At 38.4% G+C, this 14,798-nt stretch overlaps 1 protein-coding gene across 1 annotated transcript in view; it reads right to left on the bottom strand.

The window, feature by feature from the left end:
• The window catches only part of LMTK2 (lemur tyrosine kinase 2), a 41,638-nt gene that overhangs the window by 4,013 nt on the left and 22,827 nt on the right, over window positions 1–14,798 (bottom strand). The window contains exons 7-13 of the mRNA XM_066329685.1: window positions 12,151–12,284; window positions 8,967–9,051; window positions 8,243–8,364; window positions 6,647–6,796; window positions 3,487–6,394; window positions 1,769–1,904; window positions 1,098–1,346 (exon numbers count right to left, since the gene is read on the bottom strand). Of these exons, the coding sequence (XP_066185782.1) occupies window positions 1,098–1,346; window positions 1,769–1,904; window positions 3,487–6,394; window positions 6,647–6,796; window positions 8,243–8,364; window positions 8,967–9,051; window positions 12,151–12,284 (3,784 nt within the window). The remainder of the gene's footprint in view (window positions 1–1,097; window positions 1,347–1,768; window positions 1,905–3,486; window positions 6,395–6,646; window positions 6,797–8,242; window positions 8,365–8,966; window positions 9,052–12,150; window positions 12,285–14,798) is intronic.

Raw genomic sequence — 14,798 nt, 5'->3', positions numbered from 1 at the left:
TCTTCTGCAAAACTCTCACTTCTTTGTAAGACTCTTGCTAGAACTTGGCATTCTGCTGTTTTGCCCTTCCAAGTTTTGGTTAATCTTTCCCTATGCTTTCAACCTCTGTAAACATTTGGTTCATTTATTCATAGACATCTGCTTCAATCACACAGTTCAATGTCACTTCTTAGGACACATAAGGCAACGTGGGATCTCCAAAATATTCTCTCTTATCTCTAAGTTACTAAGCAGCAAATATTATCTAATCAATAAGCACAATATAAGAACAATACAACTCTATATAACACTGATTAGATATTTAGAGACATTGACCATTAGCAAGGCTCTGTAATCAGTAATATTTATTTTTAATAATGCAATGTGTTATCAAGATTCATAATATGCCAAACTGATTCAAGTGTGCTTATCTTCGCTTCTCTTAACCCTCAAAAATGTATCAAAGGTTAAAAAAGCCTTTGGTTACTGACAAGAAGGCTTGTTAATAAACACTGCCCGTACTCAATATTGCTCTGAACGGATTGTTTGGCTCTCCTAAATAAAGCTATCCTATTCACACCTCTAGAAAACATGCTGCAATTCTCAAGAGACTGTCAAGAATGCAATGTCTAAAAAGCAGTATGAAAAGAAACTGAACTGTAAAATAAGCTTACACAATAACAGCAGAAATATTATGTTCCTGGCAACCTCATCCTGTGCAATGAAAACACAATTGTGACTTCAGACACTGCAATAACCAGAATTAATAAATGCTATAGTGTGGCAGGTGCAACAGCAGTGCTTCAGGACTGCAGAGGTTTCATTTATACAAATACACCACTAGGGTTTTTAACACCAAAACCAAGAGCTTGTCCTGTTAATGTTCCACAAGCTGTTCAACCACAATTCTGTACAACTTGGATGCAAATAATCTCATTCTCCATGGAAAACTATGTCTTAACTGAACAAGGCCAGACCTAAACTTCTATAGTGTTAAAAACTTACTTCTATATTTGATATTTAAATAGAAGAAGACTAGTTGTATCTGTTACTTTTATCTTTTATTTACTGGTTTTAATTTGTATCTTTAAAGTAATTAATATAACTAATTCACTTACCTCCTTGCTCTATATCTGAATCTGTAAGATGTGTAAGAGAAAAGCTTGCCATGTTTGCAGGAGAGATGGAGAATCTGGAATAAGGGGATGAATGTGACCAGTTCTGATCAAGAGTCCGTGAAGGTGGAGGTGGAGAGAAGTACTTTGATGGCTGAAGGGGTGCTTTAGAACCAATGAGACTATTAGCTGCCTTGGACATAAAGGATGGCTCTGGAGAAGAGAAGTCATCATCCCACTCAAAACCCCCACCTTGGGGAGGAAAATAAAAAAAAAAGAAGAAAGAAAAAAGCAGCATTACAGGAATGCAATGTAAGGTCACTCAGAGTTGTACAGGTGGACTGGAAGACTGCATTAAGCCCAAACAAAACCTGTAACCACGGGCAGGGTTCTAGCCCAGAGAGTCACTAAAATTTGTCACCCAGTTTGGCTGCCTCTCAGGCAACCCTGGACACATCAATATATAAACAACCAGTATCACATCCCAGCTTTGCTCCTCAGGAACAAGGCAATCTGAGCCCAGCTGCAGTGTGTGCTTAGGATGCAAAATTGAAGCCAACGTGGTCCAGTGAATTTACAGATCACATATAGTTTAATGACATTTCATAAAAGTCTGCTTAAACACTGCATAAAGTACTCTCAGCCCCTGCTGTGCATAAAATATATCCATGTACCTTCTTCATCTGTTGAGCTTTCTGAATTTGCAAATCTGTTTAAGTAACCCGGGCTGGAAGATGGAACAGGAGAGCTGCCAGCACCTTCCCCATTCACGTCTACCCCTCGGCTTCCCAGCTCCTTCGTTGGTGTTTCCTAAGGCAAACAAAGTCACTTATTTAACTCTTGTTACACAATGTCTCCGTGCCTTCAGATGCCAGCACCCACAAATACACTCCCCCATCCTGCCATCAAGTCAAATGTGGAATTAAAAGGTCTGTAAACTGTTACAACAACACAACCAGACTTTGAGTTACAGATTAGTACATGCACGCACTTCTAAAGAAAGCTGCATGAAATCTATGCTAAAATGCATGCAGGAAATTACTATTTAAATATTATTTATGATATAAAATGGTTTCATGTTTCTAGGAGCAAAGAATAAAATACCTTCCAACTGAAAACAGTTCCCATATCAGCTTAACATGGGTAGGGTTTTTTTTTCCTCTTCAATAAAGCCTTATCCCAACATTTTATTTTTTTAATCCCCTAATCATGTTCAGGATAAAGAGACAGACTTTGTACAGCCGATACTGGAAGCAGCCAACATTTCATCAGTTATTTTAATAAATAAAAAGTAAAGAGTTCAACAACTAAGAACAGTTTAAACACAGCTGATTTTTTCCTTCCTCTCTGACAAAAGGATTACTATTCTACAGGCTGCCTAAACACAAATAAATCACCTATGTTTTCTATTCCAAAACACAGTTAACTCTAATATTTATGTGCGTCATCATAAGCAACATTTCCAAAGCTTGACAATGTGACTGTTCTTTTAAACTCACTGGACTAGTTTAGTTGCCATAATGCTAAAATACAATCCCCTCTGTATCCAGTTACAGAAGCTACAAATTGATAAAGCTGACAGGGAAACTAAAGTAACCTTGAATTTTATAAGCAGATCACTGTGTCACTGACCATGAACCCCACAGGATTAATAAAAATCAGCATTACCATCTAAATACTGTTCTCATCTTTGATTATGATCTTAGAGAAATTTACCTTAGTGCTAACTAACATAAGATTCAGAGTAAGGTTTCAGTTTGAGTTTTGGGGGTTTTTTTTTGTTTAATTATTGGCTTCTTTTGCTTTCTTCCTTTTTTTTATAAAGCATCTTAAAGACTTCAAACTCATTAAAGAGATAAACTGCTTCTATAAAGTTACAACAGTATTCTGTCAAAATAAAATAATTAAATCTTGCCCATAGCAATGCTGTCTCGCATATTCAAATTAAGCACATCTTATAAACAGCAGAAAAACATCACTAAAACCATGTTTTATTCAGCACATGCAGTCAAGGGTCCAACAGCAATGGAGATTCAGGATTTGGCAACCAAAGCAAAACCCTCCTTCACTTCTGATTAATGCGGCTATTATACCAGCAGCACAAAACTGCACCTGCCCAAGTCACAAAGATCTTTCTTCTTTATATATAAATATTATTGCTTTTTATATATATATTCTTATATAGCCTTAATATATAAAGAAAAAATAACCCACATCATAAACAAGCTGCAACCCTGCCAATACAAGAAAAGTACTTTTGTAACAAAGTTTTCCCAAATATTAAGCAACTTATTTAATTACTCCTTGTTTAAAGAAAAATAACAACAACCAAAACAACAACAACAAAAAAAGTCCAACAAAAACTTTAGGTAGTAATTAAAAAGAAGGGTACCTGATCAAACAAATAGACTGTCACATCATCAAAGAACGTTACAGCCTTTTTCTCGTCTTTCGAAAGTTCAGGCTGCCTTTCATTAAGAGGTTTTGGAAGTTTCAACAAGCTTCTCAAATGCTTTCCATCATCTTTGTCAGTAACTATCTCAGGTACTTGATGAACAGTTTCATCTTCACTGTCAGAACTCAGACTATGCATATGAAATGTCCTCATGTCATCCTCAGAATCACTGTTTTCATCTTCCTCATCCGCATCATCGCCATCTTCTAAATCAAGCATTCCAGACACGCTGAGTTTGCCGAGGTATTTTCCTTCAATATCTGGCTCTTTCAATTTTTGTCCTTCCATGTGATAGAAGGACTTCTCACTGTTACTCAGATCTAAAGCCATGTTGTGCACAGGCTTTAAGTCTCTGTGTGAAAGGAGTTCTGAAGTGTTAGTGCCAACACAAGACACACTTTTATGGGAAGTCTCAGACAGTTTTATTTCATCCCTCAGGTTACCTTCCATCACTATTTCCAGGGATGTCAGAGTTGCCTCAGCCCATTCATCAGGACACCCCTGCATTCTTTCATCCATCTCTTGGATCTCTAAATTGTGGTTTAGTTCCATTTTCGAGTTTTGATTATCATCATCCTGGTAATTCCTCACATCACACGTTTGCTGTCTCTCTTCAAAACCAGAAACCTCTTCAGTGTGATTCTCTCCTCTGTTGGAGGAAACAATACACACAGTCTCTCTGGACAGATTTACAGACTCTTCTGGTTTTTTATCTGGCTCAGAATCGTTATCAGAGAAATAGGCTGAGTCTCTGTAAGAGTTTTGATTTCCACTCAGAAAAACCACCGGGGTTATTTCAAAATTGCTGTTCACTGCATCCAAACAAGCTGCTGCTTCTGACACAATGATGACTGGATTAGAAGGCAAAGCACTGACACTGCTCTCACTCACAACACACAGAGCAGTATCAACACTGGAAGCATCCTCAACAGGGACATGAGAAGTCCATTCTGGCGATTCCAGGTTTTCTGTTTCATAGCCACTGTCAGCAGGTTTATCTGGTGGCAAAAGCTTCTGAGGACTTTGAGCCTGTAAAGACTCTAAAACCTCATTTACATCTAAAGAATCCAAAGAATCAGGTGTCTCTAAGGCTTGTTCTACAGTTTGTATAGGAGATGGGCTGTCTTCCAAAAGACTATCCTGACTTGTACAATCTGAAGCAGCAACAGAAATTGAGGTCACCTCTTCTGGAACATCCTTACAGTTCTCAAAATGATTTGATGTGTTTTGTATTTCCTCCAATAAACATTCATTTTTTTTTAATATGGGAGAATTATCTTGCAAGTTTCTCTTCCTGTCTTCCTGATCACTACACTTTTCTCTATCAAAAGTTATTTTATCAGCCTTGATAAGCATTCCCTGTTTCATCTGTGCATCACACTCATCTGTTTCAACAGCAACACTATTATATGGACTGTTTCCAACATTATTATTTTTGGCATTATAAGATAGCTCTTCTTGACAGAGAACATCGGTGTTACAGGACATGACTTCATTCACTTCTACATTTAGAAATTTCCCCTCATCCTTCAAAATAGGAGGATTTGCACAGTTGTCACATGAATTATGTGCTGTGGGTGGACTAGAGGATGCTTGCATTTCTACAGGAGTCTGAGACTTGGAACTGGGATCTGTATTCATTGTCACAGGGTTAAAATTTTCATCTTTCATTGTTCTAAGACTGTCATGTATTAAAGAAAAGACCTGTGCACTTTCAGCCAGCACAGGCTCAGGCTCTAGCAAGTTTCTTTTTGAGGTTTCTAATATACTTTTTAGTACATCATCTGAGTTTTGCCCAAAATCACTGCTGGTTTTGTTAGGCAATAATCCTGTTAGTAAGTTTTTCTCTTGAAGAAATAAGAAGTTATCAGAAAGTTCTTCTAAAGTTACCAGGTCTGACTGGTTAGAGATATTTTCACATAAGGAAACTGTTTCATTTTCAGAAGCACGACTAGAATGCTCCTTTTCAGAACAGTCTACTGCCTTTCTAGCATCCGTGTTTGAGTTCAAAACAGCTGGTTTAAAGTCTTTAGGAGAATCATCAGCAAACCCAAGTATTTTTCTATTTGTCAGTTCTTCTGATCTATCCATGTCATTAAATATACTCTGGAAAGGACTTTCTGGACTACTAGTAGCAGGCAAAAATTCCTCTTTAGGATCTGTATTGTAGTGGAAGAAGTCCCCATCAGTACTAGATTCTTCAACATCAAGATCCCTGAGAATGGTGAAATGAGAACTTTTTTCTTGTACAGCTTCTTGATGATCAACTTCTGTTGTTAATACAACTGATTGGTTATCAAAATTCATGCTGCAGCCACTTCCTTTTTCCTCTAACTGGATATAGTAGTCATTTCCAACAGAAAGTTTGTGTGCATCAAACACAGGTAACACCCCAGGGACAGAAAGTGATGCCTCTTGACCACTTCCATCCTGTGCTCCTGGTCCTTGCTCTGAAAGTGACCTCTCAAAAACCTCCACTGGATAGAAAATACTTGTGTAGGTCATGGCTTCATCAGGATTCACATGACCACATTCATCAAAGTGATCATGTTTAGCTGCCTCCCAGATGTATTCAAAGCTCAGACCATGGCTTGTTTCAGTTACAGTCAGAACCTCCTCCAGCTCATGGCCAAGTCTATCTCCTGTGAAGTGATCCAAGATTGGGAATGCAGAATTACTTGCTTCTCTATTCGAGGTGTTTGGTTTCAGAGCATTCCACTGCTGTTCAAAGTCAATCTCCGAGTCCCTTTGGCTTTGCATACGGAGGTAAGTTAAAAGTCTGTGCACTTCTTCTGCCGTTGGTCTCTTTTCTGGGGGCAGCCAACAGAACTGCAGAACTTCATACCTGTGCAAATAAAAACATGTTTCAAAAGGTGTCACAGTGAAGAGGAATTTAAAGAATTCAGACACCTAACAAGCCTCAAAGTACCAGTATCACTGGCCAGAACATCCATCTCTAGCAAGTCCTTTTACTCCCTTTATCTAGGGTTTGTTTGCTGAGTTCCTGTGTAGCAATTTCAATGCATTTAAGAGAACTAAGTCATATGAGAAATTTCTTCAGCAGCTTTAAGAATAAATAGGAACATTTAAAGTTTACCATCTATCAGAGTATGGCTGCTCCAGACGTGGCTTGAAGGGTTTAACCTGCTTCTCCTTGATGACGTGGGTTAGGACTTCCCTGTCAGAGAAGTCTGAGTAAGGCCGAGCACCACTCTCAAACAGCTCCCATAATGTCACACCCAGAGACCTGCAAAAGAGCAGCAAACAACTGGGCATTCTCAGAACTATTTTAGAGTGCCTTTTCTAAGAAAGGTTATACAAAGCATAACTGGCAAAAAAAATAAAAATAAATACTGCTCCCCATTGTCTCTACAATAACTTCAGAACTTGTGAATTCATTTTGACAGAATGCTAAAATCCTGAAGAATAAAGTTGCTTCAAGGCAGCAACAATGACGGCAATCAAATATATAAAATTATCAAGTTATTTGATCAGGGAAAAACTCCACATACAATAAAATATTATCTTTCCAACCATTCAAAAATAAAAATATTGTTATATTTTTTATATGGTGTATAGAAATGAGATTAAAAAACTCAATATTTAGTCCAACAGAAGAGAAAAGGCTTTCATGAGAAATTGCAGTTATAGGTCAAACTAGAAAACTCATCTTTGTTCTGGAATTCATAGAATTCCTCACTGTCAAGCTGCAGTGGTCAAAAGCTGCCTCTGCTCAGTGCTGCATCTGTACTGTATCCAACACTAATTGCATTTTCACTGATTACAGTCAATGCTAATCTTCAGAGAATCCTCTGTGCTCAAAATGCCAAGTGACTCTGCACGTACAATAGTTTAGATTGGAAGGGGTGTCTGGAATCATCTAGTCCAAACCTGTTCAAAGCAGCTCTGCATTAGAGGCACTAAAATCCAAGTTGGAAACTTTAAAACCCTGGCTGCTTGTAGTCCAGATAAACAGCATGAGCTGAGGAAGCCTCCTTGGAGGATGGAAACAAATTAGTTTTTACCTAATTTCTATATACCCCACTTGCTTTCTGCATCCCTCCTTTCAAAACACCAAACAAAGCCTACTTTGCTATTTAATATCTTTTGAATATAAAGCAGGAATTAACTACAATGTTTTCAGAAATGTTAGCCTAATCCACAATTTCCATTATACAAATTTCTTGGGGCTTGAGAACTGAAGTGGAACTTGGCAATTTCAAAAATGTTCATCTTCAAGAGTTCACCAGCCATTGTCTATCAGCTCTTTGGCAGCGGAAACCATCAGTTAATTGCTGCTCTCAAATGTTGCAGCAAGAATGCAGCACTTTAATTAAAATGCCACTATTCTACCAATTGAACATCAGGCTCTAGTGGGATCAACTTATGTCACTCACAGCTACTTATTCTTGGAAAAATCATTTACCATTTCTTTCCTTTATAGACATATGAAGGTATTTTTATTAATATAAACACTATTATTCTGCTAAACGTTTTTGCTTGTTCCAATTTTCTCTCAACAGATTCCTAAGCATCTTTCCAAAGCAGGATATAGTTTCAGGTTTACAGAGATTAACCTACTGTACATCTGATGCATCAGGCTAAATATTTAAATATTATTTACTCCTTCATGTAACACCTGAAAATATGTTCACAAATCTCACATGGAAATTTTTTTAAGCCTTTTACATACCATATGTTACTGTACTTATTTTGCTCTGCTGATAACAGTCTGTCTTGAAAACTTGTTACTAACTCAGGTGCAGTCCATCGCAGAGGAACAAATTTCTTCTCATCTGTCTCAATATAATCTTCCTAAATTATCGATAAAAATGAAGAAAAAAACCCAAACATAAAAAGGCTGAACATACATTGGACCAACTTGCCTATGTACAAAAATTAGAATTAAAAAAAAAAATTCCATTTTCCCAAGTAGCAGAGAATAATATTAAAGAGGAAAGTCAATCACTGGTCACTGCATAGCAAATATTTGAATGCCAATTTCTTGTTTAAGGTTTTGTACTTAAAAAATGTTCTAATTAATGTCTTTAATTTTTCATTTTCTTGAAATACTTTAATATTTTGACTATTTTCATTAAGAAATTTGAACTTTTCTTTCAAATGTGTTGTCCTTAAAACACATTAAAATTAGTTTGCTCATATTGTAGGACTACTGTAAGTAGGACCAAAAAAAGGTAGATTTAGCTGAAGATTCCAGAAGCTTAAGCTCTACTCATCTCTAGAAAGGCACCTATTCTGGTACACGAACTTGCTACAGTTATTTGCCAGTAACACTCTGAAAGTTCATTATTCAAATAAAGGACAATCCAGTATCAGTTTACAACTTTCAAGCATGCTTGTTCTAACCCTGGCCTCTGAATTCTTTTAAAAAGTGGTCCATGACAAGATTAACGTACCTTATACCTGCTGAATCCTATACCATAATCTCCTACTTTGACATTTAAATCCGATGTAAGGAAGCAATTCCGTAAGGCCAAGTCACTGCAAATGCAAACAAATAAACAGTGAGACAAACCAGGAAGTCTTCAATGCAAATTCAGACAAATGGGTTAACAGAAGTGACAATTCTTGGAACAGTCAGGTCACAGTTAGAAGTATCAAATGAAAAAAAAAAGAAAACTATGTTTTAAAAAATTAGAATCTAAAAATCAAGGACTTATGCAGTGTTACAGGTTACAGTTGCAAGTAACACAAAACAGTGCTAAGGATTCAGCATCCACTCTAGATATACTCCAGCAATCCTCTGTGCATGAGCTGTAGGCTGATCCCATAGACCTAAATCCTACTGAAGGCTGAGGCAAGCTGGGTGCAAAAAAGGTGTGCTCCTGGAGCTCCTGCAGCTCCCTTCCTGATCTGAAATTCTGAAAGACCAACCCATGTACAGTGCAAACTCAGACAAAGAATTGGGAAGAGTAAGTTCTAAAGTGCAGTCATGATCTAAATCAAACATTAAGATAATTTTATAATTTTCTTGTTGCTTATATTTTATTAAGTCTGAGAACCTACACATGCCAACAATTGATTCTGTATCTCACTGGAATACTGTGGCCACTACCGTTCTATACAAACACTCATCAGTTCCAGAAAAAACAAACACTGACAGGGCTTCTCCTTAGAGAGGACTTATTGGACAAGATCTGTTTTGTGGCCAAAAGGCTGTGATTTCCCCCAGGCATTCCCACTGCTTCAAAGGAGAATCAGTTTACAGCCACAGAACCAAGCAGATTCTGCACTGAGGAATCCAAAGAAAACTAAACACAGTGACAAGGCAATCACATTTAAAGATTTCACACAAAACCCCTAGACTACTATTCTGCCCTGTAGAAAAAAGTTCAAGCTGCAGTCACTTCTCTAGAGCAGGGGTGTAGACTCTTAAACATTCAAACTACACACAGTATTCACATACAGTTATTTCATTCTGCTCACAATCCTCTCAGGGAGATTACGTGGGCAGTTCACATGCTACAGTGATGTCACCCCTCTTCACACCTATCACTGCATGGCTTGCATTTTAATTGTCATAAGCAAAACCTATCAGCAATTCAGATTAGGTTTAAATAATAATTTACAATACGATACTGAGCAACCAGTAATATTCTTACATCTACAGTTAAGTTCCTTAAGTAACAAACCCACACATTACACATGAACCAGAACTAAACAGTCTTGGAAAAAGGCCAACAGAAAAAGTAACGTATTCCACAGAAGTCCTCCAATAAACAAATCACAAAGCCCTTGATTAGACACAGAATTTGCTTCCAGTTTCTACCATAAACCAGACCACAAATACTCACAAACCAGCAGTGCTGCTGTAAGAATACAAAGAAGCAGTTTTAGAAAGCCCATCATGCAAACTCAGAAATTTATGCAAGTTTAATGAAGCTGGAACTGTGGCTGCGACAGCAAAGAGCTCAGCAGACTAATTGCTCAAATATTTCACATCTCAGTTTCACAGAGGGGACGAGGCAATTAAGTGCCCTGGAAGGACTCTATCTTTGATTCTGTTGGCTTAAAAAAAGTCTCTGAAGTACAAATGGTGTGAAAGCTACAGCTTGTCAGCTACAAAGAAAGATGATGATGTTTTCCTTCCCAGAGTCATTGAACTACACAGGTCAGAAACACTTCTATAACCTTTAGGTATGTCCCAGAGCTTGCTAAATTGTTTTATACTATTTAAATAAATATCTTGTAAGAGAAAAATTGTTGGCTGCTTGAATTTACCACTAACAACAAAATCACTGATGCTGGAGCTTTACCACTTACTCTGACAGCATCAGGATAGTGTTGCTAGAAGTAAACATTACAGTGAGAATCTTGCAGATCCACAGATTAATTATTTACCGAGTTTATCTGTATTTCACTGAAAATGTACTGTTAAATTTAATACCTACAGAGCCATGCTGCTGCAAGAGAAGAAACTGATCCCTCTGTCAGACAGGTACAACTGCTATTACCTTCAAGTCATTTGGAATTGGTAAATGGGTTAAAAGAAGAGCTCTATTCATCAGCACCAGCTGAGTCCAGGCTTTGGGGGTTTTTCAGGGTTTTGCTGATGTTTTAAACCTGCACCTTTTAAGACTTAGGTTTTAGAGTTCATTTCTCCCTGAACACAAGGTCTCTGCCTTCCCTAAGCAGCAAGATGTGCACTGATAAGCTCCAACACAAGCTCCTGACTTGCTGAAAGTGATGCAAGTGCTGGTTCTACAGCAGAGAACAGACTGACAAAGTTACTGTTTTGTGGTACTCTATAATATTTTAGTCATCTTAGAGGTTAATGACTTCCAGTTCCTTAACTCCTTTACATTTAAAGCAAAAAAAAAAAAGGCTTGTATTTTTCTGGGCAACTTGTTTCATGAATAAATTTTCCCAGCCTTCTGCAACTACTGCCATTCTTTCAGTATTGACTACAATAACTTTAATTAAAAATAATTATATTAATTAAAAATAAATCTAGCATTTCTCCTGATGGGAACAAGATTATTCTCCTAGCATGATTACTTTGAAATCTAACTACCTCCTTTAATGAACATTTAAATGTTACATGAACAACAATTCAGTGAGATAATACCCCTTCCAGCCAGATTTTCCCTCCACCTCAGCTTCCTCCTTACTACATTAGAAAGGTGTTGGGGATTTTTTTCCATTTTTAGTAACACAGGTAACATTATCAAAGAAGTTCTAAATTTCTACATTCTAATAAAAATTCACAGCAGGTAAGATTCATTCTAACTGAATTTTAACATCCCTCCCTTCACAATAAACAAAATTAATTTGACTTGGCCAAGAATTAATCCAACAACTGCATGGGGACTGGCTTGGCAGCAGGTTGTGTTCTATGGGCTGCAGACCCAAAGAGCAGGTGATCAGCTTTCAGGCAGCTGGAGCTGGAGCACCACACCACTGCAGCTCAGTGAGCACCTTCGTTAGCATCGCACCTTCGTGCCTCATGAAACTGCATGTTTGTGAAAACAGTGTCTTTAATACCCCTGGATTTTATTTATTATTATTATATTTATTATTATGGGAAATCCCCAGCTGAATTTCAGAGTGCATGGTGGCTGGCATTTCTCTGGAGCCTACCTGTGCACAAAGTTGTGTTTGTGCATCACGGCAAGGCCAGCGGCGATCTCGCACGCCATTCTCTGCAGCAGCATTATCTGAGACTCTCCTTTCATGTGCTCCTGCTCATTGCAGATGTAAGTTTTCAGGTCACCCTGTAAAAGAAATTGAAGATATTTATTAATCTTATATGTTGGTTGAATCTGAAAAAAATATTTTTAATAAAGATTCAGTTGACCACATTACTTATTTACCACATTTATGCTCAATAAAATAAAGCTCCTCGAGTGTCCAGTCTCCATAATGGATCTTATAAGAGTCATCTAAGGCACATGATATTGTCCTTAAGGGCTTTTAATCTAATCTTTTAGTAATTAACATCCTAGATCAGACTGCCACATAAAACCTGTCATGCATTAATAACTTCCACTTTAAAAAAAAAAAATCACCACAAAACAGAGTTTGATGAGCCTCTGCTTTTAAATAAGATGAGTTTTCAAGTGCTCCAAATCAGCAAAGCTGTCTGGAATTTGTAAGGGGCTGGAAGGGAGAGACTAGACAAGAGAGTTTCAGACACTGCCAGCTCACCAGAGCTTTCTATATAAAAAGTATGGCAATGCAGCCCATTTCAGTCAGAGAATTGTGATGATGGCAGCAGTTTTACTGAACTCAGGCAATGCTGAGCAATAGACATGTAATTAATGAGCCCACAGACCCACTCTATAAATTACTAAAAAAAGAACAGCTTTCAACAGAGGAAAATAATTGAATACTGTCCAAACATTCAGGAAAAGGAAGACTTATGTAGTAAGAGAATCCAAGCAAAGGAAAAGAACAAGTTTCTCATGCCATTATTGTTCATTTTCTCACAACTTGACTTTTAACCCACCAGTCTTGCATTTTTGTTATTTAAAATATAGACTTTCTGAAAGGTTAGCAAATTATTTTAAAGACATTTCTGTATTGAGACTGCACAACATATCACAACTTGTTTCACCAGCATAACATCCTGGGCTCTGTCTATGTCCTTTGTCTTCCCAAACCCTGGGCCAGGAAGCTCTTGCCAGAGCAGAGTTCCACACAATTAGGGAAGGAACATTTGTTACACACACGGGTTCCAAAGAGCAGACTCCAAGGAATACAAACCCTGAACACAGCTGAGCTGACTGTAGGTGGCAGCAAGAACCTGAAGAAAGTCAAACTCTAAAATTGTCATTCATTAAAACAGCAACTGCTTGCTTAGGGCTTGTCCCAGGTGGATTAAGTTCCTAGGATGCCTGAAATGCACCCAGGAATTACTTTTTAATTTTTAAATGCATTAGTAACAGCAGTGCTGTGTGACATTCCTTATTTAGTAAATTATTCATGTAGGCACATATTTTTGTAGGAAAATCAACTTCTCTGAAATTCAGCACCTTGAAACATATTGGTTCTATGTTCCCATTCTGGTTTAATTAAGGCTACAATCAAGGTTAAAAATATAAAATAGGTATTTTTGGTATTGCTTTAAAAGGACATTGCTTGTACCAAACTGGGATGAACCAATGGTCACACTCAGGTGCCGAACTGCCCTTCACAAGACCCTGGACAAGCTGAAGAATGTTTTAACAGGGACTTAATGAAACTCCAGAAAGGCAAACACAAACTCTCAGAGCTGGGAAGGAAACATCCCCTGCAAGAGCACCAAGTGAGCAGTGGCCAGCTGGGCACAGCTCTGCAGGAAGGGACCTGGGGATCCTGATGGGCAGCGGGCTCCACACGAGCCCTGTGTGCCCTGGCAGCAGAGTGGGAGCAGCTCCTGGGCTGCACCAGCAGGGCCAGGGCAGGTCTCACCCCCTTCTCAGGACTTGTCAGACCACACAGATCTGTGCCAGAACTGGCTGCCCCAGAACAAGACAAACTGGAGCAAGGTCAGGGAAGAGCCACCATGACAGTCAGGGGTCAGAGCATTTCCCCCTGAGGGAACCAGGCTCATGCAGCCCGGAGAAGAGACAGACTTCAGCATAATGATTGGCTAGTGTAAGTTACTGAAGACTAAGCCAGGCTCCTCCCTGTGGAGCTTGGACGGAGGATCAGAGGGAACAGGCATGAGCAGAAACATGGAAAGCTCAGACTGAGTATAAGGAAAAGAGTTTTTCACATTAGGGCACAATCAGGAATGCAAGCTGCCCAGAAAGAACATGCAGTTTCCATCCCAGGATGTTTTCAGGATTCAGCTGGACAAAGTCCTGAGAAATCCAGTCTGACCTCAGGACGAAACTGCTTTGAGCAGAAGGCTGGAAACTTCCTGAGCTCCTTGCTAGCCTGAATTATCCTATGATGCTTCCCTGCCTAAAAGCAGACAGTAGCAACACAGCAACATTATCCCTGCACTATTTTGAGAGCCACAAAATGGCCCTTTATTGACAGACTTTTTAACACCATAAATATCAAAGGTTATATATATCTGAATAAATGCAGTTCTGCAAAATTCACTGCAGAGACATCTAAATATAAAAAGCTCAATAATCAGGCTTGAGGAAGGCGCTACCTTCTCTCAACCTCCTCTGCCACTCCGCCTTTTCCCTCCTCTCCTGGGATTCCATGAAGAACTAAATTTTGCCTTTCCTCCCATCCTTTTTAGTTCAGCCATTTTTGTAAGTTTTAATATACTTTTTCTCTGTATCAGC

The sequence above is a fragment of the Sylvia atricapilla genome, chromosome 15 (genome assembly GCF_009819655.1).
Source record: "Sylvia atricapilla isolate bSylAtr1 chromosome 15, bSylAtr1.pri, whole genome shotgun sequence".
Lineage (NCBI taxonomy): Eukaryota > Metazoa > Chordata > Aves > Passeriformes > Sylviidae > Sylvia > Sylvia atricapilla.
This window is presented reverse-complemented; position numbering and strand designations above follow the sequence as displayed.